The 24,498-nt window shown below is 45.3% G+C and overlaps 1 protein-coding gene across 7 annotated transcripts in view; it reads left to right on the forward strand.

The window, feature by feature from the left end:
* Aknad1 (AKNA domain containing 1) overlaps window positions 1–24,498 on the forward strand; it is a 42,751-nt gene that overhangs the window by 11,490 nt on the left and 6,763 nt on the right. For 3 of the 7 annotated variants that reach the window (XM_011240149.2, NM_177859.3, XM_006501608.4), the window contains 8 exons: window positions 502–1,601; window positions 5,408–5,447; window positions 5,693–5,838; window positions 6,193–6,255; window positions 14,062–14,189; window positions 20,862–20,959; window positions 23,929–24,051; window positions 24,138–24,245. In XM_011240149.2, coding sequence (XP_011238451.1) covers window positions 624–1,601; window positions 5,408–5,447; window positions 5,693–5,838; window positions 6,193–6,255; window positions 14,062–14,189; window positions 20,862–20,959; window positions 23,929–24,051; window positions 24,138–24,245 — 1,684 coding nt within the window. In that variant the 5' untranslated portion in view covers window positions 502–623. Of the gene's footprint in view, window positions 1–167; window positions 229–501; window positions 1,602–5,407; window positions 5,448–5,692; window positions 5,839–6,192; window positions 6,256–6,455; window positions 11,050–14,061; window positions 14,190–14,628; window positions 14,894–20,861; window positions 20,960–23,928; window positions 24,052–24,137; window positions 24,246–24,498 lie in introns of those variants that run through there. The other 4 variants (XM_006501609.3, XM_011240150.3, XM_006501611.4 and 1 more) reach the window with 4 other exon arrangements.

Here is a 24,498-nt window from a genome sequence, read left to right on the forward strand (position 1 = left end):
TTGTGTGCCACAAATATCTACAATTATGATGTGTCAATTAGAAAATAAAATACCAATTTACAAAAGGCAACAGAATGGGGATGTCTGGCTCTGATGCATGGCCGTGTCTGAGCTGAGCTTTCCTCCAGCATCACGTGACTCAGGGACGCCAGGGAGATGTGTAAGAAAAAACTCCACATTTGATCTTCACTAAAGCAGCCGAGAAGTGATGAGAACAACCGCCAAACTGTATGGCTCTCTCTTGTGGGAGATCAAGATATGGCCATTAAGTACAGACCACACCTCCTCAGAACTTAATGGATAAAAACTATAACGTTTCCATCATTCTTTTTCTCAGTAATATTTAGGATGAGTTATTCTTTGGCTGAGGTTTCTGTGTTCAGGCTTGCAATTGAATCTAAATGAAAAACATCTGTTTCTGTTCCCCCGAAGAAGCCAGATCCTAGCTTCCTCCATGATTCTGGTATATTTACTAAATGAAGCTGTTTTCTTTTCTTACAGCATAGAACACACAGTGCAGACATTTAATGAATGAAATGCAATGAAAACCAGACAACACATTTTGAGCATTAAGAACACCAAGACCAGGCAGCAGAGGACCACGGACATCAGCCCACACCATCATGGACGAAACCGACTTTTCAGAAGATATGACTTATAAACAACAGGAGGACCTGCCTTATGATGGGGACTTCTCCCAGATGAAGATGTGCACTTCTTACAACTTTACCATAACAAATGACACCTCTCCTGTCTCAGCAGAAGTTGTTCTGGCAGGAGAAGACCCTCAGGAAGTGGCTTCTAACTGTGAGGTGCGCCAGGACACAGCTCTGCTGGCAACTTGGGATAAGATGACTGAACTTGTCGGCAATAGGCATGATAAAGATAAGCAATGCGCCCTGGCTTCTCCTGTTCCAGCTGATAAAGAAGATACCTCAAAGTCCCACGTCTCAGATATTTTACTCCATCATCTCTCCGGAGAGCAATTCTTCAGGGGTCCAGGTGCTGGCTATGAAACTCTCCCAGAGACCTCGAATGCTGACAGTCTTGAAGGCTCAGATACTCTTATAAATATCATTTCATGTTATGCAAAAAAGTATTACCCCAAAGAACAAATCCCAGAATTCACTGGCCAGCCCAGTCCCCAAAATGGTTCAATAAATAGCAGCAAGCCCTGTTGCTCCCCTGGCACAGAAGAAGAAAACGCCTCTCCCTTAGAAGAAGCAGTGGCTGCTGGGAAGAGCACCCATCAGGAAGATCCAAGCTTTCTAACCAGGACTAAAGGTCCAGGTGATAAATATAAAAGCTGCCTGAGGCAGACACCCCAGAGACAGCTGCCAGACAAAGCAAATTCAGGCGACTGGCTCAGATACAGCCAGGCTCAAGTGCACTACCAGTTTCCAGATTTTCCTAAGGTTTCTCCCAAAGGGAAACTCTCTAGCAAACCACTTACCACAGCTAACGAAGGCGGCCATTCTCCGAGGTTGACGAATAAATCAACAGTTGTGCAAGATAATTTAGGAACCACGTCTGGGTCAAATCGTGTTGAAAAACAACCGGAGCAGAAATGGAAATTTCCTGAACCTTCGCAACAAATACAGGTAAGCAAGAATGGTCCCTGTCAATGCTAACCCAGGGTAGTCATCCCAGGGTGGGCTCGTAGCTAGAGCTTCGGTGTAGCTCTGAGGTTTAGGCCGCTGGGTTATCCTGCGCAAGTGAACCAACCTCTCGGAAGCTCACGAAGAATCAGAGGCTAGATTCAGGAAAACAGAGGAAGATACAACCCCAAAGCCCTCAAAATTCTCCCATTATCCTTTCTTATTGGTTTTTTATTATTCTAAGTTGTTGTTGGTTTTGGTTTCTGGTGGTGGTGGTTTGGTTTTTTTTTTTTTAAAGATTTATTTATTTATTATATGTAAGTACACTGTAGCTGTCTTCAGAAACTCCAGAAGAGGGAGTCAGATCTTGTTACAGATGGTTGTGAGCCACCATGTGGTTGCTGGGATTTGAACTCTGGACCTTCGGAAGAGCAGTCGGGTGCTCTTACACACTGAGCCATCTCACCAGCCCCGGTGGTTTGGTTTTTGTTTTTGTTTTTTGAGACAGAGTTCCTTTATGTAGTCCAGGCTGACCTGGAACTCAAAATGTACAACCAGGCTGGCCTTGAACCCAGAGTGATTCTCCTGCCTCTGCCTCTGCCTCTTAAGTGCTAGGATTAAAGGGATTTGCCACCATGTCCAGTCTCCAATATAGTTCTTAACTTCATCTAGAGTTTTTAAAAAATTTATTTATTTTTATTGAGAGTTCCATACACACATAGAATAAAATTCACCCCATTTTCTTTTTTAGTTCCTCCCCCATTTCCTCCACTATTTTCTCTACCACTTCCATCTGCTCTCTCTCTTTTTTTTTTAAAGATTTATGTATTGATTATATGTAAGTACACTATAGCTGTCTTCAGACACTCAGGAAGAGGGAGTCAGATCTCATTACGGATGGTTGTGAGCCACCAACCATGTGGTTGCTGGGATTTGAACTCTGGACCTTCGGAAGAGCAGTCAGGTGCTCTTACCCACTGAGCCATCTCACCAGCCCCATCTGCTCTCTTTTAATGCTAGTTTTTATTATTTTACTCTATGTGGAGAGGTGTTTGCTTCCCGTATGCATGTGTACCACATGCATATCTAGTGCCTGCAGAAAGCATTAGGTCCCCTGGGACTAGAGTTACAGATGATTGTGAGCCATGATGTGGGTGCTGAGACCCGAACCCAGGTCCTCTGGAAGAGCAGCTGGTGCTCTTGACCATTGAGCCATCTCTCCAGCCCTCATCTAGACTTCTAAACTCAGTCCCTCCCCGAGAGTCTTCTTCAAGTGCATGGCTCTTCTCAACCCCAAGTTCTCCAGATTCCTCCTTACAGGGAACACCCGTGCTTTGATTGCTTTTTTAAATCTCGTGTAGCCCAGGTTGGCTTTGAACCTCTGATCTTCCCAACTTATCTTCCCAAAATTGGGATTACAGGCATGCACCCGCCTAACCTGACCTACCAAAGAATCTTCATTCACACAGCTTCCTTCAACTCTCCCTAAGGCCACAAAAATCCTCAAATCCTCCAGCTCACAGCTTCCACTTACCTGCTGCTACTTCATCACCATCATCACCATTATCATCTTTGCCCACCCCCACATATACCCTATAACTTCTTTCTCCCCATTTTCCCTTTCCATTAGTTCCTCTTTTCCCTAGATCACCCCACTTCCACTTTCTGACCTTACATATTTGTATAAAATCTGGACTCCACCAATGAGAGAAAACATGTGATATTTGTCTTTCTGAGGCTGAGTTTGCTTCATGTGATTATCTCTAGTTATATCCATCCTGCCAGTGACATAACTCAATCCTCCTTCATGACCAAAAAGTCCATTATGCATTTAATCCATGTTTTCTTTATTCATTTGTGTTGTTGGACACTGTCTTAGGGTTTCCATTGCTGTGAAGAGACATCATGACCACAGAAACTCTTATAAAGGACAACTTTTAATTGGTGCTGGCTTACAGTTCAGAGGTTCAGTCCATTATCATCATGGTGGGAAGCATGGCAGCAGGCAAGCAGTCATGGCTATGGAGGAGGAGAGTCCTACATCTTGATTTGCAGGCAGCAGGAAGAAAATGAGGCACACTTCCTCCAACAAGGCCACACCTCCAACAAGGCTGCACCTCCCAATAGTGCCACTCCCTGTGTACCCACCGGGCCATTCAAACCATCACAAACACCTAGGCAAGTTCCATAACTTAGCTATTGTGAACAACACTGCACTAAACAATGATGTGCCACTCAGCTGGAGATTTGGGGGTGAATATCCAAGTTTGTATAGGAGCTCTATTTTCAGTTCATCTCCACCTGATTTGAGTCATAATAGCCTAGGGATACCCGTGTCTTCTGCCAGATCTGTAAATTCTGACGAACCTTATCTTCACTCTTTCCATTGCTGTCTCCCAGAGCCTGGCCTTGTGACCCACATCAATCATTCCCTCAGTTATCCATGCCAAATGAATTAAAGCTAATCTCTTTATACCACAATTCAAACAGTATGTTAGTGCCCATTTAGGATGACACCTTTTCATGGCTAATCTATGCTACTTCTCCCTTCTGTGTCCCTGTCTTCTCATCTCCACCTAACTTCTCTTCCTGTTAGGGTTCAGGATCTCATTGATTATTTAAGGTTCAATAGTTCCATAAATTCATCTTTAAAAAAAATCACAGGAAAAAGTTTAATTCTTTGTTACTGAATGGTCTTTCTCTTAAGCCTTGTGTGACAGTCATACTGGGTGGAATAGCACTATTTTGAGTGTTTCTATTTCTATCTTCATCTACAACATCCTTCCAGTTCAACTGAACACACTGAAGATTTGAGCAGATACCCAATGCTACCCAGCACACCGCGCACCAGCAGTCCACTTGGCCTGACTGGGCTGTTTTCTGTCTTAGAGAAATCTACATTCCTATGGTACTGGAAAGCCTTGGGGGTTCTCTTTCTTCTTATAAGAGAACATTCATGCAGAATGTTCTACTAGTTCTTGGTAGCCCATGGTTTTGTGGGAGCAAAGCAGGTGTCCACTCATGTCTCCCCAGCAATGCTTGAACTTATCAAGAAGCTTTAGGTCAGGCTTCTGGTCCCCACCCCACCCCGCCCCATCCCACCCCCAGTCCTATCAGCTTAAATTGGAGAACTGGATCCAATAGGTTTCTTATCATCCTGTACTGGAGGTGTTCATCCTGGTTAGAGTCGATTTTGAGCACAGTCAGTTGTCTCTCTGGTGGGTATATGTTTTTCAGCTCCATAAGTTGGGAGTAGCAAGACTCAGGAGTTTAACCTTGTGCAGTTAGCCTGCAGCAGTAGGAACCACCACTGCGTCAACGCATTTAGCATTTAATGCAGAGTGTATTATTCAGTAAGTCTGGCTGCCACGTCTGCATTAACTAGTCTGCATTAACTAGTCTGCATTAATCATCAACAGAGCTCTGTTGAGCTGTACTAAGGTTGACAATGGCTCTTGCTCTCATGAAGCCTATGTCTAAGAGATGTGTTGGAGTATTATACATCTAACCTCAAGGGCAATCATAATATCAGCTGAATATCTACTCCAATAGCCCTGATAGCAGCTCTATAAGGTACATTCTCTATCATCCCCCCCCCCCACATACACCCTTACCACTAAGAAATTTGAGGCTCATAGTGATGATCAATTTCCTGTGTTAGCCACTCACAGTGTCACAGTGACATTCATCTTCAGCATGGCAATCACAGTCTGGACCAAAGCACTGTGCTGCCTCCTCAGTGACCAGGACAGAAGGCTTTCTGAATGATACTGTCGCTGACTAGGCTTCCTTACTCTTTAATTTTGCAGGTGCAGCCTGCCACACACACCTGCCAAGAACCTCTCACAGGTAGTATCTTAAAACTATTTTTATTCAGAGAAGAATTTTGAAAAAACTTTAAGAAAAAAAAGCAAAACAAATGGTGCTGATTGGCACAGACTCTTATTTGTAACATTTAGTAAAACAGTGGTAAGAAGAAATGAATGTTAGCTAAACTTGGCCTTCTTTTCTTTTCTTTTCTTTTCTTTTCTTTTCTTCTTCTTTTCTTTCTTCTTTTTTTTTTTTTTTTTTTTTTTTTTTTTTTTTTTGCATAGGACTTGAACCTGAGAAATGTTGCTTGAATTTGACACCAACACCTCAAAAAGATCCTTTCTCAAATTCTTACATATTTCAAAAGATCTCCCATGGAAAACAGATGTGCCAGAAACTGAAAGAACAGACTGACCAACTGAAGAATAAGGTAATCATTATTAAGAATGTATGAGAGACATGGGGGAGAAAGGGAGGGAGGGAGGGAGGGAGAGAGACAGAGACAGAAAGAGGGGCAGAGAGAGGGACAGAGAGAGGGACAGAGAGAGAGAGACAGACAGAGAGAGTCAGAGGACAACTTGAAGGACCTGGTCCTCTTCCCATTCTGTGGGCATCTGGGGAATCAAGCTCTGGTTGCCAAGCTAACTGAAAGCGTCTTTGCTCACTGAGCCATCTCACCAGCTCCACACACATTTCAAGTTTATCAGTAGCATTAGAGACAACTAACACCACACAGGAGAGGCCATGCTGTGAATGAAATGTTGCATTTTTTTTTAAACTGCAGGTACAAGAATTTTCCAAAAGAATAAAACAGGACTCTTTCTGCCATTTGCAAGACATAAGACTGGTAATGAACTTAATCTGGTTTTTTAATCTTTATTTGGAAATTCCAGTGGGTAAATGCAGAGAGGCTTTCCATAGCCATGAATAGTCTGCACAGTGGTAGGCGAGGAAATGGAGAAGGGGAATTAAAACCATCTCAGTTTCTGGAGTTATATGGTTTAGAATTCTGCTTCTAGATGTATTTATCCTTCTTTTTTCCCCAAGGAAGCTATTTCTTACCTCACCAGTTACTGTATAATAAACCCCAGACCATGGACTGTTCCAGAGAAGAACATAAAATCCTCGTAAGTGGTGAATCTGTCCACATCGGATGGGCCCTGGTAGATTTCAACTGTAAAAGTCCCTGGTATCTGACAACTCGGGACACGAGACTCCAGAGATGCTTAACGAGGAAGCTCAGTGCATGGCTTCGTGGCTCAGTACATTCACCTTTGCCACACGTTCACACCCTGGCTTGTTATCACAGTCGATTGAATGACTAATTCATGTTGTCACCAGAACAGCTTTGCTGTCATAAGAAATGGAGATGGAGCAAGGGGGAAAAGGTTGAAACTGAGCAGAACAAATGAGCTGAAGATGGAGAAGATGGAGTTTAGGCCACGGGGTCAGCACTGGCCACAGCCAGAAGACCTGATGAAGGCTTGAGCAAGATTCAGGGCAAACTGTGCTGCAGAAACCCCACACTATGGGCCAAACCCAGGACAGAACCCAGTGATTAGTTATTCACTCATCATATTAATTAACCAATCCATCCTTCATTTGCTCACCACATTGATTAGCTAGCTGCTCTATTCATTCAGAAAACACTTAGCAAGCACTTTTGAATGCCTGTCCAGGGCACCAGAGATTCCAAGAAACACCTCCTTCCCAAGTGTCTTTTATTCTACTAGGAACAGATTGGCAAGCAGATGCACAGCCTAGCAGGAGTTCATCCTTTGCCACTGAGGGGAGACTTTGGGTGGTCCTGAGAATGCCTGCTCACTTGGGTACTACAGCTTGAGAAACAGTGAGCTCGGCAGGATAGGGAACAAGAATCTTCCAGAAAAAGGACCAGCGTGGGCAACAGCACAAAGGCTATGTACGACAAGTGTGAGAACCCAGCAGGCACATGGAGACCAGAGCACCAGGCACAGGGCTCAGAGTGCACATGGAGACCAGAGCACCAGGCAAGGACCATGTCATGGAAGGAGCTTGGATTTCATCCTGAGTGTGATGGTGGAGCAACAGGAATTGAAGCCAAGGGATAGCAAGCGCCATGGGGGTGAGACTGTAGGCTAGGAATAATAGGAAGCCAACACTGGGCAAGTTATGAGGGTCTGAAGGATGGAGAGGGGGGTTGCCACATCCACTCCAGTAGTGACCCGCATCCGTGGCAGCGGGTGATAGATTTAAAGGAATGAAGTCAAGAAAAGGAGGAGGTGTGGATAGTTACAGAGTCCTGGTTTGGATAACTGAAATCAGAAACCAAAGTGAAGGATCCAATTCAGAAAGGGTAGGGAAAGCAGGAAGAGGCTGGGCCTCAAGGCTGGCCTAGGACATTGAGTTTGAGGTCCCCTTGAGGACAGGCAAATGAGAAGATCTAGCGGTAGGAAGTCATAGTGATATCCTGATCTTGGGCAGTGTTTGGGTCCGAAATGACATTTTGGCAGAGTTGTAGGCTGAAGTTCTGGTGTGGGTGAGATACCCCCAGCCAAACGGTCTCAGGGTAATAAGTGGAAAGGGTCAAAGACTGTCCCCAACTCCTCTCTCCTGCTGCTATCTTCTATTGATGAGAAAGAACTGAAGCCAGAGTAGAAGGCTCCTGATCATGCAGTGGAGTCAGGGCCAGCCTCCTGCAGAGAAAAACAGAGGGTGGCTATAGAGAGAAAATGGAAAACATTCACCAGGGCAGCCAAAGACAAGGGCTGACTTTGAACTCACAGAGATCCCTCTGCCTCGGCCTCCAAAGTGCTGGGATAAAAGGTGTATGGCACAATGACTAGTCATTTCTATATGAACAGGAATTTGCAGTAACAGCAGCTACAATGTATTGAGTGTGCACAGATAGTATTGACTTAAGGTAGTTTCACCTACCAGGTTTTCAACTCTACATGATGTAAATGTGATAGCCATTCAGTAGATGGCTTAGATTCCTGTTGACGGACCCATAGATCCTGACAACTACAAATGCTTCAAGTTAAACAATGGCCTCCGTTGTCGCGGCAGATACTTGAATTAACCCTCACAGTGAACTTTCCATTTTAACGGGTTCATTCTCTCCTCTCTTCACTCCAAATCATTTTAAAATCCATCCCAGACCTCCAGACCAGGCTTATTTTCATTAATTTCCCGGTATGGAGTAAAAGAATCCATTGAGTAGGCTTAATATGTGTCAAGTCCAGCTTTTTCCACTCACAGCATTTTAACAGGAAATTTTGGTGCCAAAATATTTTAATGACTCATGTTTGGAAACAGCATCCTGAGGTATTTTTCCCTGAGGCCTCATTTCAGTTTTTAGAAAAATAAATGAAAGCTGTCTACCTGAGGTCAATATTGCGCAATTAGCCAACAGCAATTAGTTTAATGTTGGTTTTCCCTCCGGAGGCCTTTTTTCTCTATATATAAGAGAGTAAGTGTATTTGTTTTCCAAGGAATCATTCATTTTGGCAGCCAATTTCAAGACAGGCCTCCGTCCACATTGAGACCAAAGTTATACAATGTTTATTTATATCCTAGCTACAACCACACTGTGTCTGGTATGAATATAAATCAAAAGCGTTTAAACTGCAATTATATCCCATATACGGGAGAAGCTCTCTCTCTGGGCTAAGGGAGGGACTGAGTCTTTCCCCACCCTTATTTGAAGCCACATCAGGACAAACAAGGGCTGAGAGCTCAAGACGAGCTCCCAGTCTCACGTGAGCTAACAGGGCAAGGAGTGTCATCCTGTGACACTTCAGGGTCTTGCAGAGCACAGAATCTTCATGAGGATCCACCCAATGGCTAACTTGCAGGGACAGAAATTGGCAAATTTGTTTTGTAATCACTTGCTTCTTCAGCAGATGCGCCTTCATTGAAACCGTATTACCTTTGAAGCCAGATGCGGTATTGCACACCTGCAACCTCAGCACTCAAGAGAGGGAGACAAGGGGATCTGGAGTTCAAAGCCAGCTTTAGCTACATAGTGAGTTCAAGGTCAGGCTGGGCTACATAAGATCCTATCTCAAAATCAAAATCAGATACAGTTGCACACACCTATCATCCTGCATTTGGGGAGACGGAGACAAAAGGTCATCCTCTGCTATTCTGTGAATTCCAGGCCAGCCTGGGCTACATGAGGCTCCATTTCAGGTAAGGAAATGAAAACCAGCATGTATCTCAGCAACAGTGTGCCTAGTAACCTAGCATTCACAAAGCTCTAGCAACACACATAACACACATACATACACACAAATTAATATGCAAAAAGTAATTTTTGGATCTGATGTGTCTTGCTCATCAGAATAAATATGATGTGTTTGCATTTTTTACATATTAACAGAAGAATCTGGAGTCAAGACATGCGTCTACCTGCATAAATCCCTTTCCCTGGTATTTACAGAATACAATCTTGTCTTCCGTTGCGTAGAAACATAAACTTCCCCCTGAATGTATTTCCTATATCTCCATGTCCTTTTCCCCTTCAGTTACGATCTATTGTCCAGGCACATCCTTGAGCCCCCGACTTTACATTACCTGGGGGCTGCTCTCTGCTCAATATTGTTCCTGCTGGGGCTTGCATCCAGGGCCGTCTGTAGGCTAAGCGTGGTGGCTGGAAGGAGACTGTCTTCCACAGGTTCATGTATTGGAGCACTTGGTCCCCAGATCGTGCCTCCGTTTCTCTGTTTGGGGAGATTTAGGAGGTGTGGCCTTGCTGGAGGAAGGGTGTCACGGGGGGGGGGGGCAGGCTTTGAGAATTTTAAGACTTGTGTTATCCCAGGTTCCCTTTTTGTTGTTGTTGATGCTCTGGCTGCAACGTTTGCTGCTTGCAGCCATGACAGACTCTATCCCCAAGAAACTGTAAGCCCAAGAAAACCATTCCTTCTGTAAGTTTCCTTGGTCAGGGTATGTTATCCCAGCCCCAGAAAAGTGACTAATTACGTAGGCAAGCACTCTACCCCTGAACTGTCTCTAGCTCTCAAGTTCAACTGTCTTTGAAGTTATGGTCTCTTTTCTCTGTTTTCCTTTTTTTTTTCTTGAGACAGGGTTTCTCTGTGTAGCCCTGGCTGTCCTGGAACTTACCCTGTAGACCAGGCTGCCCTCGAACTCAGAAATCTAATCCTAAATGCTAGGATTAAAGGCATGTGCTATCACTGCCCAGCTCCATTTTTAAAAAATTATTTATGTGCGCGCGCGTGTGTGTGTGTGTGTGTGTGTGTGTGGCCCTGTGACTATGTGTGAATGTGCATACATGAGTGTCATGGCATGCACGTGGAGGGCAGAGGACAACTTTTGGGTGTTGGCTAGCTCCTCCTCCTTGGGTGAGGCTGTGTCTGTGCCAGGCTACTTGGTCTGAAGGTTGTGGATGATGCTCCCATCTTGATGCAGGTGTTTTGGGATTACAGCTGTGCACCCCACATGCATCTAGCTTTTCACGTGGTGACTCAAGTCGTTAGGCTTGCATGGCAAGTACTTTTACCTGTTGGTACTTTTACCATCTTGTCAGCTCTGACTCCCATTGTCTATTTCCTATTTAATCCAAAGTTATTTAGATGAGTGTTGGATAACATATAAACTTATATAAATATGTACAGATGTTAATAAAAAGACTCATTAACTAGATTATTTGTAGATTTTTTTATTTACCCTCCTATAAAGTTTACATAACAATTATTTCCTCAGAATCCCAGCTTTTAGAATGGTAAGAGTTGGGGCTGGGGATGTGGCTCACTGAGGTTTGATCTTCAATGCAAAACTGGGGTCCCTTTCAACAACTCAGCAGAAAGACTTAGTGTTGGACTCAGGAGGAACGAATATCTTCCTTAGCAGCTAGCCAGATGGCTCAACTAGCCTAATGACCTAAGTTTATATCCTGGAACCTGCAGATAGAAGGAATCAGCCCCCACAAGTTGTCTTTTGACCTCTGCACAAGTGCAGTGGCACACTTGCACACAGTCACAGAAACACACACATAGAGGATGGTGATGGTGATGATGATGGTGATGGTGAAGCAAACATGAGGGACCTTGACATCATCAGCTAGAGAAGCACTAGGTTTATCATGCCAGGGTAGAGCAAGGATGCTGGAAGCAGCAACTGAGGATTAGCGTCTGGAGCACTGGGATGCAACTCTAAACAGGCTGCTACTCAGGGCAGATGTGCTGTTTCCTTCCTGCCATCAACAGCATGGCCCGGGTCCTATCGATGAGCTGTTTGTTGTCCCTGCTTGGAAGGCTGACTATACAGGCCAGAAGACAACTGCTTGTTTATGTCTACTCCGAGAGGTGGAAGGTGACATTTTCAAGTTGCTGCTTCAAGACATTAAAGGGAAAGCAGATGCATGCAGTGCACTAGACACCCCCTCTTCCCAGAGGCTCGGCAGTCATCCTGAAAGTTGGAGCATGCCCATCCTCTTCAGCCTCAGATGAGGTAATATAGCAGCCCGCAGCCTAACATGGCACTGGGAGAAAGGCTGTTTGCGCACATGTAGACTCTCAAGTCATGGACATGCCCGATTCTGTTTTAATCCTTCTTGGCTTGCCAAAGCCTCATGAGTCATATTGTTTAAAATGGAGCCAGCTTTTCATGATTGGAAGCTATTTCAAGTGTTAAGTTTTGGAACACTTTATTAGCTTAGGATCCAATGCTGCAGTTCAAAATGACAAACCACCGAAGAGCTGGCTTCGCAGGATAAGTGACAAAACTCTCGTGGATCCCTTGTGGGAAAGCTGCTCTCTCTCTCTCTCTAACCTTATTCTCCCTCTTTAAAAAGTTAGTTTTAATTATGTGGATATGTGAAGTACACATGCATACCTGGGTGCAGGTACCCTGGGAGGCCAGAGGTGTTAGCATCTCCTTGGAGCTGGAGTTAAGATGAGCCATGTTATGTGGATGCTGGGAATCAAACCAAACTCAGTTCCTCTGTGAGAGCAGCTCGTTAGTGCTCTTAGCACTGAGCCATTTCTCCAACTCCTATACTCCCTCTTTTAAATACAAAACGGCAAGCTCAGTAAACGGATGCTTTCCTGAGTCCAGTTCTGTACTCTGCCTCCCAGTTCTTTGCATTTTCTGTACATGCAAGCTTGAGAATCAACCACCAGTAGATTTCTATGCTTTTTGGTTTTTAGATTTTATACCGCATGCCCTTTATAAGCTGAGCATCCTCCCTTGTGTTTATTTATTTATTTTAATGACAGGGTCTTACTGTGTAGTCCAGGCTATCCTAGAACTTACCACAAAGGCAAGGCTATCCTCACACTTGCAGAGTGCAGGGATTGCAGACATGAGCTGCCACACCCAACTGAGCCTTTGTTTTTCTAGCCTCGATTGTCAGCACGATTCAGATTCAATTAACATTCTGAGAAACTGAGTCATGCAAATAATTGCCTTCAGTTGACTCTTTAGTTTCCTACAATATTGAAGACCCAGCCTGAAGCAGAGATTCAACATCTGAGTGAGGCTTTTATGGGCTAGAGCCAAGATATCATGTAAACATAAATCCTGCATCAAAGTATGCCTGCTTCCTTCAGGGACCTGCTTCCTGGCAAAGTCTCTCTTATTCAAAGCCCAGCTTCAAAGGGTGGCCTTCTCTGTGCTGTGCCCCCAGTACCAAGCAGGAGTCCTTGTTCCATCTTTTGTAGAATCTTAGCCGGAGTCTGGCTTGTATCCTGAATACCAGACATGAAGTGGGTTCTGCATATCAGAAGCTCATATCTCAGTGCTGTCTAAGATGCCCACTCTGTGGGCATGGTACCCTACTGGGCCTGAACTTGAACTTGGCTTCAGGTTTTCAGCATGATGTCCCACTGGGCCTGCGCTCAGTTAGCTTTAGGGCAGTGGGAGGGAGCCTGAGTAGGCCCAGCCATTGCCTAACAAGCCTGGATTTGCCTTTGCAACTTTGGTAGCTTCTCAGCAACTGTTATGAAGTGATGATACCCACAAGTCCAATGTGTAGCCCTAAGAGCGAGTCTACGGATGACACTATACGTGAAGTAATTGATTTATCCATTCTTATAGCAATTATTGATAAATGTTAGGTGCTTTTCAACAGATGTAGGATAGTACGGAAAATCACCTGTCATGAAGATGTGTATGCCTCTGTGAGGAAGAGTTATACTTGGCAAATGGGATCAGAATGATAAAGGGCTTCAAGGGTAATAATAAATACTTCTGCATGACTCTGAAGCCAAACCACCTCAGTTCAGATATTCGTCCCATCGTTTATCTGCTTTGTGATCTTGGGACGGTTACGCAACCTTTCTAAGCCTCAGTTTCTTCCTCTGGAAAATGGGGATAATCATGCCTGCCCAGCAAGGTTATTAGCACATTTAAATGAGTTAATGTAGGAAAGGTACTTAAAACAGGGCAGGGACCCGAGAAAGCACAGCTCTTGGGTGTTAGCTTGCCATGCCTATTTAGTAATGGGATGTGACCAAAACTAAGCGTGGGAGGCCAGCATCCTAAGGGACAAATGGTGGCCAGGGCATTTAAACTAAGTCCTGAGGTGAGTGAGACCCCAGCTAGGTGAGGCGTCTAGGCAAGGGACAGGGAGTAAAAGCACCTTGGAGTGTTTAGATTGACTTCGTTGAGTCATTTTCCGTGGCCTAATGGGTCCTTCTGTATGTTTCCGCAGATGAACAAGGAACATGCTGGCAGTCTTCCAGGGCCCTGGGGCTCCCGAGGAAGTGAGGTGACAGGGCTGCCGAGGGGAGGGCCACAGGAGGCCACCTCCAAGGAGCTCAGTGAACTGGCCCTGAAGATGTGAGTCCTCTCCCAATGCCTCCCACCACTTGGTGTCAAGCCTAACATAGGCTGGGGTCAGGGTGGGGAATCGCCTCCATCTGGCCACACAGCCCAGAGGCAGAGGGCAAGAGTCCCACACAGCAAAGAATGACAAAGGTCGAGTAGCTGCAGGGCGCTCACACAATGGTGTCTCATAGGTGGCTCCTTCCACAGGGTGAGGAGCATGGATTTAAATTCCATGGGACTTCCCCCAGCTGGAGAAGGAAATTCAGAATTGTTAACATACACTGTCCTTTCTTCTCTTTTATTGAAAAACAAACAAACAAATAAACAAACAAGCCCAGTTATTTACCAAAATAGGCCAAGTGTGGCTGTAGCTGCCCAGGGTTGAACTGGTCAAATGGCCATCGGGCTGCTGTGGTCCTGAGAGTATCACCTGGAAACTTCCTGTTGCCAGGCCTGTGGTGCATGCCGGCTACTCCGGGGGCCGAAGCAGATGGGTCTCAAATCCAAGGTCTGCCCAGTTTGCAGTGTGAGTTTTGGAGCAGCCAGGGCAGCTTCATGAGCACCTGATTCAAGATTGTTAACAACTGGAGAAGACTCGGGATGTGGTTTAGGAGTGGAGCAGAGTTAGCACGCAGGGGACCCAGGTTCGACCCCAGTGCTCAACCCTCAAATCCCAAAACCCTTTGAGGAATACAACAGCGGACATTAAAATGGTCAAGTTCACCCAGCTCACTTGTTTTCCTTTCCCTCTTCCTTCCTTCACAGTCCTCTTTCTCCCTTTCCATCCTCTTTTCCTTCCTTCCTTCCTTCCTTCTTCCTTCCTTCCTTCCTTCCTCCCTTCTGTCATTTCTTTAGGTTTTGTTTTGTTTTGTTTTTGCTAGGCATTGATCTCCAGGTCTGTCTCTGCATTCTAAATTCAGTTCACCACTGAGCCCTTCCTCTGCCACAGGCCTGGTGCACAAACTGGTGTTAGAGGCAGTGCTGCTGCTATAGCTGTTTCCCACCCTTTCAGTTCTGGAGAGGATTTGCAGGTCCTGGAGAGGACCTAGACCAGGGCTTCCCAAGTTCTCTGTACCTGATCTTATTGAAATGTGGGCATTGATGCAATAGGTCTGTGTGAGCCCATGCCTCTGCAGTTACAGCAAGCTCCTAGGTGGTACCAACTGTTGCTGGTTCCCACCTGGGGATGACCATTTGAGTAGCAAAGGTCTAGGGGTTATTTCCTTGTGAATGAATTGGAAATTCCTGGATTTGTATCATGATTGGGTGTCTATTGCTGTGATAAAGACCCCATGATCAGAAGCAACGGGAGAAGGAGAGGGTTTGTTTCACTTCACAGGCTGCAGTCCATCATTGAGGGAAGTCAGGGCAGGAACAAACGCAGAGACAAGGGAGGAATGCTGCTTACTGGCTTGCTCTTCATGGGCTACCCAGCTTTATAATATATATATATATATATATATATATATATATATATATATATCTTAGAATCACATCTTAGTGTTGTAGGGAGGGTGCACACAGAACCTTCTCATGAAGTAAGTAGCTCCAGTGTGCAGGACTCACCCCTACACAGGAATGCCCGCTTTCCTACCTCAGTCCATCCAATTGTCTTTTCCTCCCAACCTTTGCCAAGCTGGGACATAAAACCTGGCATCTCCCTGTTCATTTTTTGACTGTTTGTGAAGTTCACCAGTGTCCATTTGTTTATTGGCTATTCACACTTTCTCTTGGACACCAACCCTGTACCTACATTCGTAACACCGAAACCTCAGCTACTGATAGTGTTTTAAAAGGCAGATAGTTAAGAAAATAGGAACCGTGTGTAATGCTGGTGTGGAAATCTTTATTCTGTTCAGCGCTCTGACAAAGAAAGCACAACTGGGGTCAAGAGCACGTGCTCATGAGTCACGCACTATAGGGTCAGCAGCTTTGCCCTCTGTGACTGACTTTGTGACAGTCTCTGTGTTAGTTGTATTTACCATTAGAGCTGGAGTCCAGAGTCACAGAGAGTCACAGAGAAGGCTGTATGAGAAGCATCGGGAACACAGTGGGAAATCAAACACTGTAGCTGTCTCCACCAAAGAAAAAATGACAACACTGAAGCCCTTCAAAAAAAAAAAAAAATTGAATGAGCAAATAGGATGTGAACTAAAAAGTTGTAAGTAGGAAAGAAAACCAAAATATGACCATAAGCGAAGTATTCACCTCCTTTGGTTCTAGAAAAGATGCTAAGCAACATGACTCCCCCGCCCACACACACGTTAGGTGAGCGAAAACATTTTTGAGTGATAATTCTTGGTGCGAGAACCGTGTGGTCTAGTTGAGTCACCCACATCGTTGGCAGCTGTGTAAGCCAATCGAGAAACGTGCAGAAAGCTGTCTGGCAAAATGTGTCATCACACAAACACACTCAAAACCTTTGGCCCAGATGTTTCCTCAGGAAGTAATTCAGAATGTGGAAAAACCTACATGGCCAGTAAGGCTTGGGCCAGCATTGTTTATAGTGGTGGAAAAGGGACATTGATGTTCTGTTTACATGAAAGGATAAGGCCACGGTCAAACTACATGGCAGTCAAACTGCTGTGCCGTTGTATGTGTTAACAGTGTTTCCGTGCGTTTCCAGCATTTATGATACAAGTAGCCCCCAGATCTTGTATTAATTCATGATGGATAAATTTCTTTGGAAAACAAACAAACAAACAAACAAACAAACAAAAATCAGCTCTTGATCACTGGAGTAGCCAGTGGTCAGATTGGTTTAAAACTTAATCTTCTAGAGGCTGGAAGATAGCTCAGTAGGTAAACATGCTAATTATGTAAACCTGGCCACTCAAATTTGACCCCTGGAGCCCATGTGAAACCTCAGATGTCATGGCTTTCCTTCAGAGAGATGGGAGGTAGGGACAGGAGAGTGGCCTGGGTAGGGTGGCTAGCCTGGACTACACAGGGCATCCACAGAAACAAGAGAGACCTGTCTCTGCAAGGTGGAAAGTGGGTGGGTTGGGACACTTGCACCTTGTCTTCAGACCTCGACACATGCACTGTGGCATGTGACACACACACACACACACACACACACACACACACGCCTGTAAATGCTAGGGATACAGACCTCTGCAGCCATGCCGTGCATTTGGTAGGAGTTTGTTTGGGGACTCGAACTCAGACCCTCATGCTTGTACAAGAAGTATTCTTACCATCCGAGCCATCTCCCCAGCCCGGGAAAGACTGTTGCTCACCATGGATAGCAGTGCAAGTGAGATCAAGTCTTCAGTGTGAGCAGAAATACCCACGATGGGCAATGTTCAACTGAAGAGCATGTTGCAGGTGCTGAGGGGTACGCCTCCTTAGGGCAATGCTCATCAGAATCACCTGGGACACTTTAAAGCATGGCTCCTACCGAACTAGCCCCTCCTAGCAACTCTGGCATGGTAGGCGGGGTGAGTCGTGTTCGTTATTTTCAAAACTGCAAGGATGTTGATGCTCTCTGCAGTAAAGAACCAGCAATGGCAGATTTTCATGGTGAGGGAGCCCAGTCCCTTGATGCAGGCCTCAGTAGCTAACCAATGGCTTGGCATAGCTAGCATCCACTCTCACTGGAATTATGAACCCACCACGGCCTCCTACCCATCCTCAAGAAGCCCCACCCACCAAGGAGTGGGCATCAGGAAGCACAGTGGGGATGGTATGCCACCATCTTTGTAAAGGCCTGCTTTCCTCCGGCACTGTTAAGATTCTCCTGGGCCACAAAGCACACACAGCTCAGGATGAGGTCAGACCTGGATGACCTGGCCACATCAGGACCAGAGACAACTGCCAGGCAGCTCTTCCAGACAGGAAGCAGAGCCCACACTGAGCTCACTTTCCAAGTCCTCCACCCTTCACCCCAGGATGAACAGATTTGGGGTGTTGTAGGGATTTTCTTTTGTTGCAAGGATCAAACAAATCCATGCTATGCAAGGGTTCTGCCACAGAGCTATAGCCCTACCCCAGAAGGAGGCCGGTCAGCCTTCCAGTTCATCAGGGAACCCTGTCTCAAGGCAATAAGGTAAACAGCAGTCGCCTCTGTCGGTCAGTGTGTGCATTGACATACTCCTTCATCACACACACACACACACACACACACACACACACACACACACACACACACACAGAGTCTTTCCTACTGGGTCTCATCGAAAGCAAGCTCCATTCCTCTTCTCTAGACAGATCTTTGAATTCATAAGGAAAAAATCAAAAATCCTCTGGCATTAACAAGCTGTAAGCTATAAAACCCTAAAGAGAAGTCAGTACCGCTTTGAAACACCCCTTGAAACAACAGCTGGCTTCCGAGGTGGTTGCGGGACATTTGTTTGTAGCTCCTATCAGTTAGGAGAGGCACCACTTCCTAGTGCTTTACCTCAGCTGCTTTACCTGGAAAGGTCAAGAGTCAGGGAGGGAGGAACTGTTTGCAACCACTGTTTAAGTACATCCTCTGATAGGAGTAGATGGTGAGGTCTGGAGGACTGTAGCTTCCTGTTAAGAGAGCCAGCCTCCGTGGGAGTGACCTGTCCCATGGGAGTGACCTGTCATGAGTGCTTTATTAAGTTTCTGTCCCTAGAGAAAGAGAGAGCGTGGGGTTGGGCTCCAAAGCCCTATGAATTGCCTGGCATGGACTAGCGAGAGCTTCCAGCCTTTGGTCCCACTGCAGCTCTGATCGATCCCTTAAACACAGGGTACCACTGAGTTTACTCACCTGGGCAGCCCAGGCTTGGGATTGTTTTTTTTTTTTTTTTTTTTTTTTTTTTTTTTTTTTAGTGGATTGAATTAACTAGCAATCCAGATTTGAGAATCTTTAAAAAAAGATTTTTATTAGGCCTAATGAAATATTTTGACATTTATAAAAGACTTTGATTGCTGGGCGTGGTGACACACCTTTAATCCTAGGAGAGGCAGGGAGATCTCTATGAGTTAGAGGCCAGCTTGGTCTACATAGTTCCAGGATGAGACTCTGACTCAAAAATTAAAAAAAAAAATTGATTAAGTGTAAAATATCAATTGTTTCTTTTCCAAATTCCTAGTTTAAGTCCAAAAACAAAAATATATCAGCCTCTGCTGGGGCTAGTGTTCCAGAGTGAGTGTTTAAAAGGGGGGCAGGGGAGGGGGGAGGGAGGAAAGTAAAATCACACCCGAGACTTCGTGACTTCGCTGTGGGAAGTTACTGGGTACAATATGACTTGGGAACTGGAATCATAACCTCCGTAATAGTCCCGAGGCATTATTCGCTGTGCAGTCTTCATCTAAGTCCCCATTTACTGTCGTCAGCAGGTTGTAGTCTTTATGATGTGCCTTGCCTAAATGCAAACACTCTGATGGGATATATCAATGCACATCCCGAGCTCTGTCTCTGATGCAGGCCTTGGGATTGGAGAGTAAACGTTACCGGTTTTGTCTCCCTGGAAAATGGCCGCCTCCTGTAGAATTGCTCTTGGCTCTTCTGTTTGGCCAGATCTGAGTGAGGAGAGAAGTCTAAGAGTGGCAGAGAAATGTAATCGATGCGTTGGCCTGAACTCACTTGAACCATATCCAAGCTTTCCACTCAGAGAGCAGATGTTCACAGGCCTCGGAGGCAGAGGGTGGAGACAGAATGAGGTGTGAGGAAATATATGACTCAGGAGGAGGACATGTTTTTCCAAGAGTAGGGAAGGGCTGGAAAGGGCTGGAAAGAGCCTGGCTTCCAACCCCAAATGGGGTCCTCTCTCCATGACCATCAGTCTCAGGCACAGCTGGAGGGAGGGAAATATGTTTGCTCAGCAATGCTGCCAAGTTCTTCAACCAGCCATGGGCAAACCTGTCCCATCTGTCTCAGGATGTCCTAGACTCCATGCCTTTCACACAAGAACATGCACTCTCCTCCAGGGACTGTTAGTGTATCCCGGGGCTGAGCAAGAGAGTTGTTAAGAGCTGTAATTAATTAAAATTCTTTTGGAGGAGTTAGAATCTGTGCGGAGGCTGAAACTACACAGGCCAGAGAAGTCTCCTGATAGTAGTTGTGTCTTTCTGATGCCCCCTGGTGGCTATATGCTATTAAGTGAACTCCAGGCTCCCAGCCACAAAATCCACTTTGCTGGACTCTGTTTAGCATGTACTTAGAGCGATGTGTACCAGTGCTAATGTATAGTGTGCCTTCTTCCCTAAACAAGAATTGTTCTGAGATGGCTTGACCTGAAGTCCCAGTACCGAAGGTTGGAGGCAGGAGAATTGCTGTTACAGACCAGCTTGGATTAGTGTGAGATCTTGCCTGAAAATAATAAAAGCAACCAACCAACCAAAAATCCACAACACACACACACACACACACACACACACACACACACACAAAATTGTGATATGGTATTATGAAGAAAAAAAGAATTTGTAGTACAGAATTATAACAATTATAATTATAATTCTTGTTATTTTTGTGTGTGTGTGCATGTACCAAGCCCTATATGTGGAGGGTAGAGGTCAACTTGTAGATGTCAGTTGTCTACCTACATGATGTAGGCTCTGAGGATCAAACCTAAGCCATCAGGCTTGGTGGCAAGCAACCTTATCCACTGAACTACCTCACCAGCCTGGAGAATACCAGGGAAATTTAAGTCTTCATTTTTCCCACACTAGTGCTAAATTTTTGAGACATTATTTTTTTTCTTTTTTAAGGAAACAGAAAATGGAGAAAAGGGGCCACAGAAGAACTAACTGTGGGAAGTTTTCCAGTAGCATCCATGAAAAAACACTGCCCCAAGACTCGGCTCTCGGTAAGTTGGAGGGGTTGGGTGTACATAGTTGTTAGTGATCCCTCACTGTGAGTCCCGGCTTGCCATCTGCCATTGCGATAGCATGACATTTGACTAGGATGATGTTTGTTTCCCTTTCTCAAAACATGAAGAACTAGTAATGGGTTGTTTAAGGAGTGGTTAAGCAGAGTAAAGTACCAGTACATGCTTCTAGTTATGCCCGGCAACTTGCGCTCTGAGCCGGACTCATAACTGCACCGGGTAAGTTACCAGGCTTGTGGAAGGCGCAGCTGACTCATCCCCATGCATCGCACAGAGGCAGAGGGAGCTGTGGGTGGGAGCAGGCAAAGAGGGCGTGAGTACGTGAGACTCATGAGAACCTCTCTCTGTAGACAGTTTAAAGCTGAGGAGCGTACCCTGGCCAAACCGCTGCGGGTGATAGAGAGGTGACCCAGAGGCCTGCCTGCTTAGGCAGCTCCTGCACTTGCCAGCATCGGTTCCTCATAGCTGAGCTGGAGGTGCAAGCCAGAGATGACACAGCATGCTTATGCGCATGCTCCCTGTGTCCAGAGCCTTGCGGGCACTCAGCATCTTGTTAGATCCCACTTGGTTCTGAATTGACCTCTCTGGGGATGGTATACTTTCAAATAAGAGCTTTGGAGGACTGGAAAGATGTCTCAGCAGTGAGGAATGCTTATTGGCCTTGCAGAGGACCAGGGTTCAGTTCCCAGAACTCAAGTTTGGGAGGCTCAACCGAAATCGAAAGCCCTGTTCTGGCCCTCCATGAACACCTGAGTGTATACTTGTGTGTGTGTGTGTGTGTGTATGTGTGTGTGTGTGTGATAGTTACCAAAGCATAAAATAACGACACTTCTCATTAGCTTTGGGTTTCATTTTTGGAACTTTTTTTTCTGAAAATATAAGACTGTGTTAAGATGAACTCATTACTTATATTTCTTTTTCAAAGGGGATGTCTTGCCATGTTACCTATGCTGTAGGCAGTTAGGATGACAGGCAGGTGGCACTGTCCACTTCTTGCTGCTGTCACTGATGGTGCAGAGGTTTGACTTCGGGGCTTCACACATGCTAAGTGGGTGCTCCGCTACTGACCCACATCCCCAGCCCTTGTTATTTTTAAATGAAACAATAAAGTATTTGTAATGTCTCAATTTAAACTTTAAAAATCCTCAGAACTGATCATTTAGCCTGAGGAAGATCTGGATCCTGATCTGTTTTACACGTTACATACTAAGATACCTTTCCGAGTCTGTCTATCTGTAGCTGGGACTAAATATTCTATGGTGATTTCATACTGGGGAAGGCTTCTTTTTTTTTTTTTTTTTTTTTTTTTTTTTAATTTTGAGACAAGGCCTCATGTGGCCCAGGCTGGCCTCAAACTTTCTGTGCAGATGAGGTCAGCCTTGGACTCCTGAGCCTCCTGCCTTTGCCTCCCAAGTGGTATTATTATGGGCTTTAGCAGCCATGTGTGCCTCTGGGAGAATTTTTTTTATGGTACATAAAATGACTTATGTTCTTATATATAGTAGATAAAAACCATATAAAAAGATAAAAAACACATTTTTTAAAAAGATGTATTTATTTGAGCTGGTCTACATAGCTCTGACTATCCTGGAATTCACTATGTAGACCAGGTTGGCCTCTAACTCACAGAGATCTGTCTACCTCTGCCTCCCAAGTGCTGAGAATAAAAGCATGCACCAGCATGCCTGACTTACTAGTTTTTAAGTGTATGTTTGACTGTGTGTATATGCACAGCACATGCATATCTCACAGTAGTGGAAGCCAGGAGAGGGCATCGGATCCCCTGGAACTGGAGTAACAGACTGTGTTGAGCGCCCATTTGGATCTGGGAACCAACGCCCTTCCGTGAGAACAACGAATGCTCTTAACTTCTGAATTAGCTCTCCATCCCCTAGAGCCCTCAATGTTAAGGCAAGGAGCATCGACATAGTATCTTTTCATTATTACAATACCTTTGTAAGATGGGAATTATATTTATTTTACGGGTAAGGAAATACAACTCAGAGAAATTAACTGGTTCAAAGACCTGGTGTCCCCTCCCACTTGATAACAATGTACCCCAGAACCTAATGACTCAAAATAGTAACCAGCATTACCTGGCAATTTCTGTGGCTCTGGTATTTGGGAACAAGTGAAGGGTTCAGGTGCAGAGTTCCCTAGAAGGATATCTGTCAGGGCTGAGATTGCCTGAAGGTTTCACTAGAGACCAGAGGATCTGGCTCACATGGTCTTTGATAGGGAGACTCAATGGAGCCTCTAACAGGCCATTCTGCTTGTCACTGATATCTGACAGACAGCTTCCTCACAAGCAAGGATGAGGGAGGGGGAAGGGTATTAGACTATCATTGTGGCTTCATTTTGTTAGACACAAACCCATACTCGAGGGTTCAGACCAACACCTTCCTTTCCCCTGTAGTGGTGAGATGGAACCCAGGGCATTATGTATGCCAGGCAAATGTTCTACTGTCAAACCCTAGCCTAGGTGCCATCTTTCAAAGAGAGTACTGGCTGGGTGTGGTGGTGCACACGTTTAATCCCAGCACTCAGAAGACAAAGGGATCTATGTGAGTTTGAGGCTAGCCTGGTCTACAGAGTGAGTTTTGGGGCATCCAGAGCTATGTAGGGAGAGCCTGCTTCGATAAATAAATAGAAGATAGGTAGATAGGTAGGTAGGTAGATAGATAGATAGATAGGTAGATAAGATAGTTAAAAGATATGAAAGAATCAACACAGCTAATAAGTGGCAGAGGCAGGTTTCAACCCCAGGTCTTACACTCACCCCATCTGTGACTCATGCTTACACGCTCCCCTGCCTGGGCCTGCCCTTCTGAATACCCTGGTCTTCCTTGGCGTGGTCAAAGCCACAGTATGCCCAGCACATCGGCGCTCTGCTCTCCATACTTTGCATGACTGTGCTTAACAAACCTACACTCTGGGCACCTTTTTAGGTACTGATCCAGGACCCGACTTTTGTCCTGATCCTGGTACTGGGCTCCAGAGTAACAAATGTGAAGCCTACGGAAGCAAGACTCAGAACTCCCAGAGAGTCTGTGAGGAAGACCCACCAAAAGGTGAGATGGCTTGACTCCAGGAGGGGTCGGTAGAGAGAGTCATCTTTCCCAGGGAAGAGACTGTATCTTCAATCTTTTCCTTTTAGAATTTTATTATAGATATAACACTCCAGGACAAGATGACTTAAATCATGGTGGAGGATATATCTTTGTCCAGCCTCACTTCTTATATGAAAATAAAATCTCTGCATCTTGTAAGTACATCTCCTGTATAACCCTGTCTGTGTCAGTAACCGCATTTGTCGGCCCTCTCTAGAAGGCTGCCTGGGTCTCCTGCACTTATGAGACACTTCCAAATTCAGGTCTGCATGGGGGTGGCAAAGAGGCTGAGCAGGGGCTGGGGACTGGTGACTGCTATCGGTGCCATGGAGGCTCTGAAGTTAGAGCTGCTGTACCTGTCAAGTCTGCGGCAAGCACACACTCCGAACCAACGAATGGCTGACTCTA

This window comes from Mus musculus, chromosome 3 (genome assembly GCF_000001635.26).
Source record: "Mus musculus strain C57BL/6J chromosome 3, GRCm38.p6 C57BL/6J".
Classification (NCBI taxonomy): domain Eukaryota; kingdom Metazoa; phylum Chordata; class Mammalia; order Rodentia; family Muridae; genus Mus; species Mus musculus.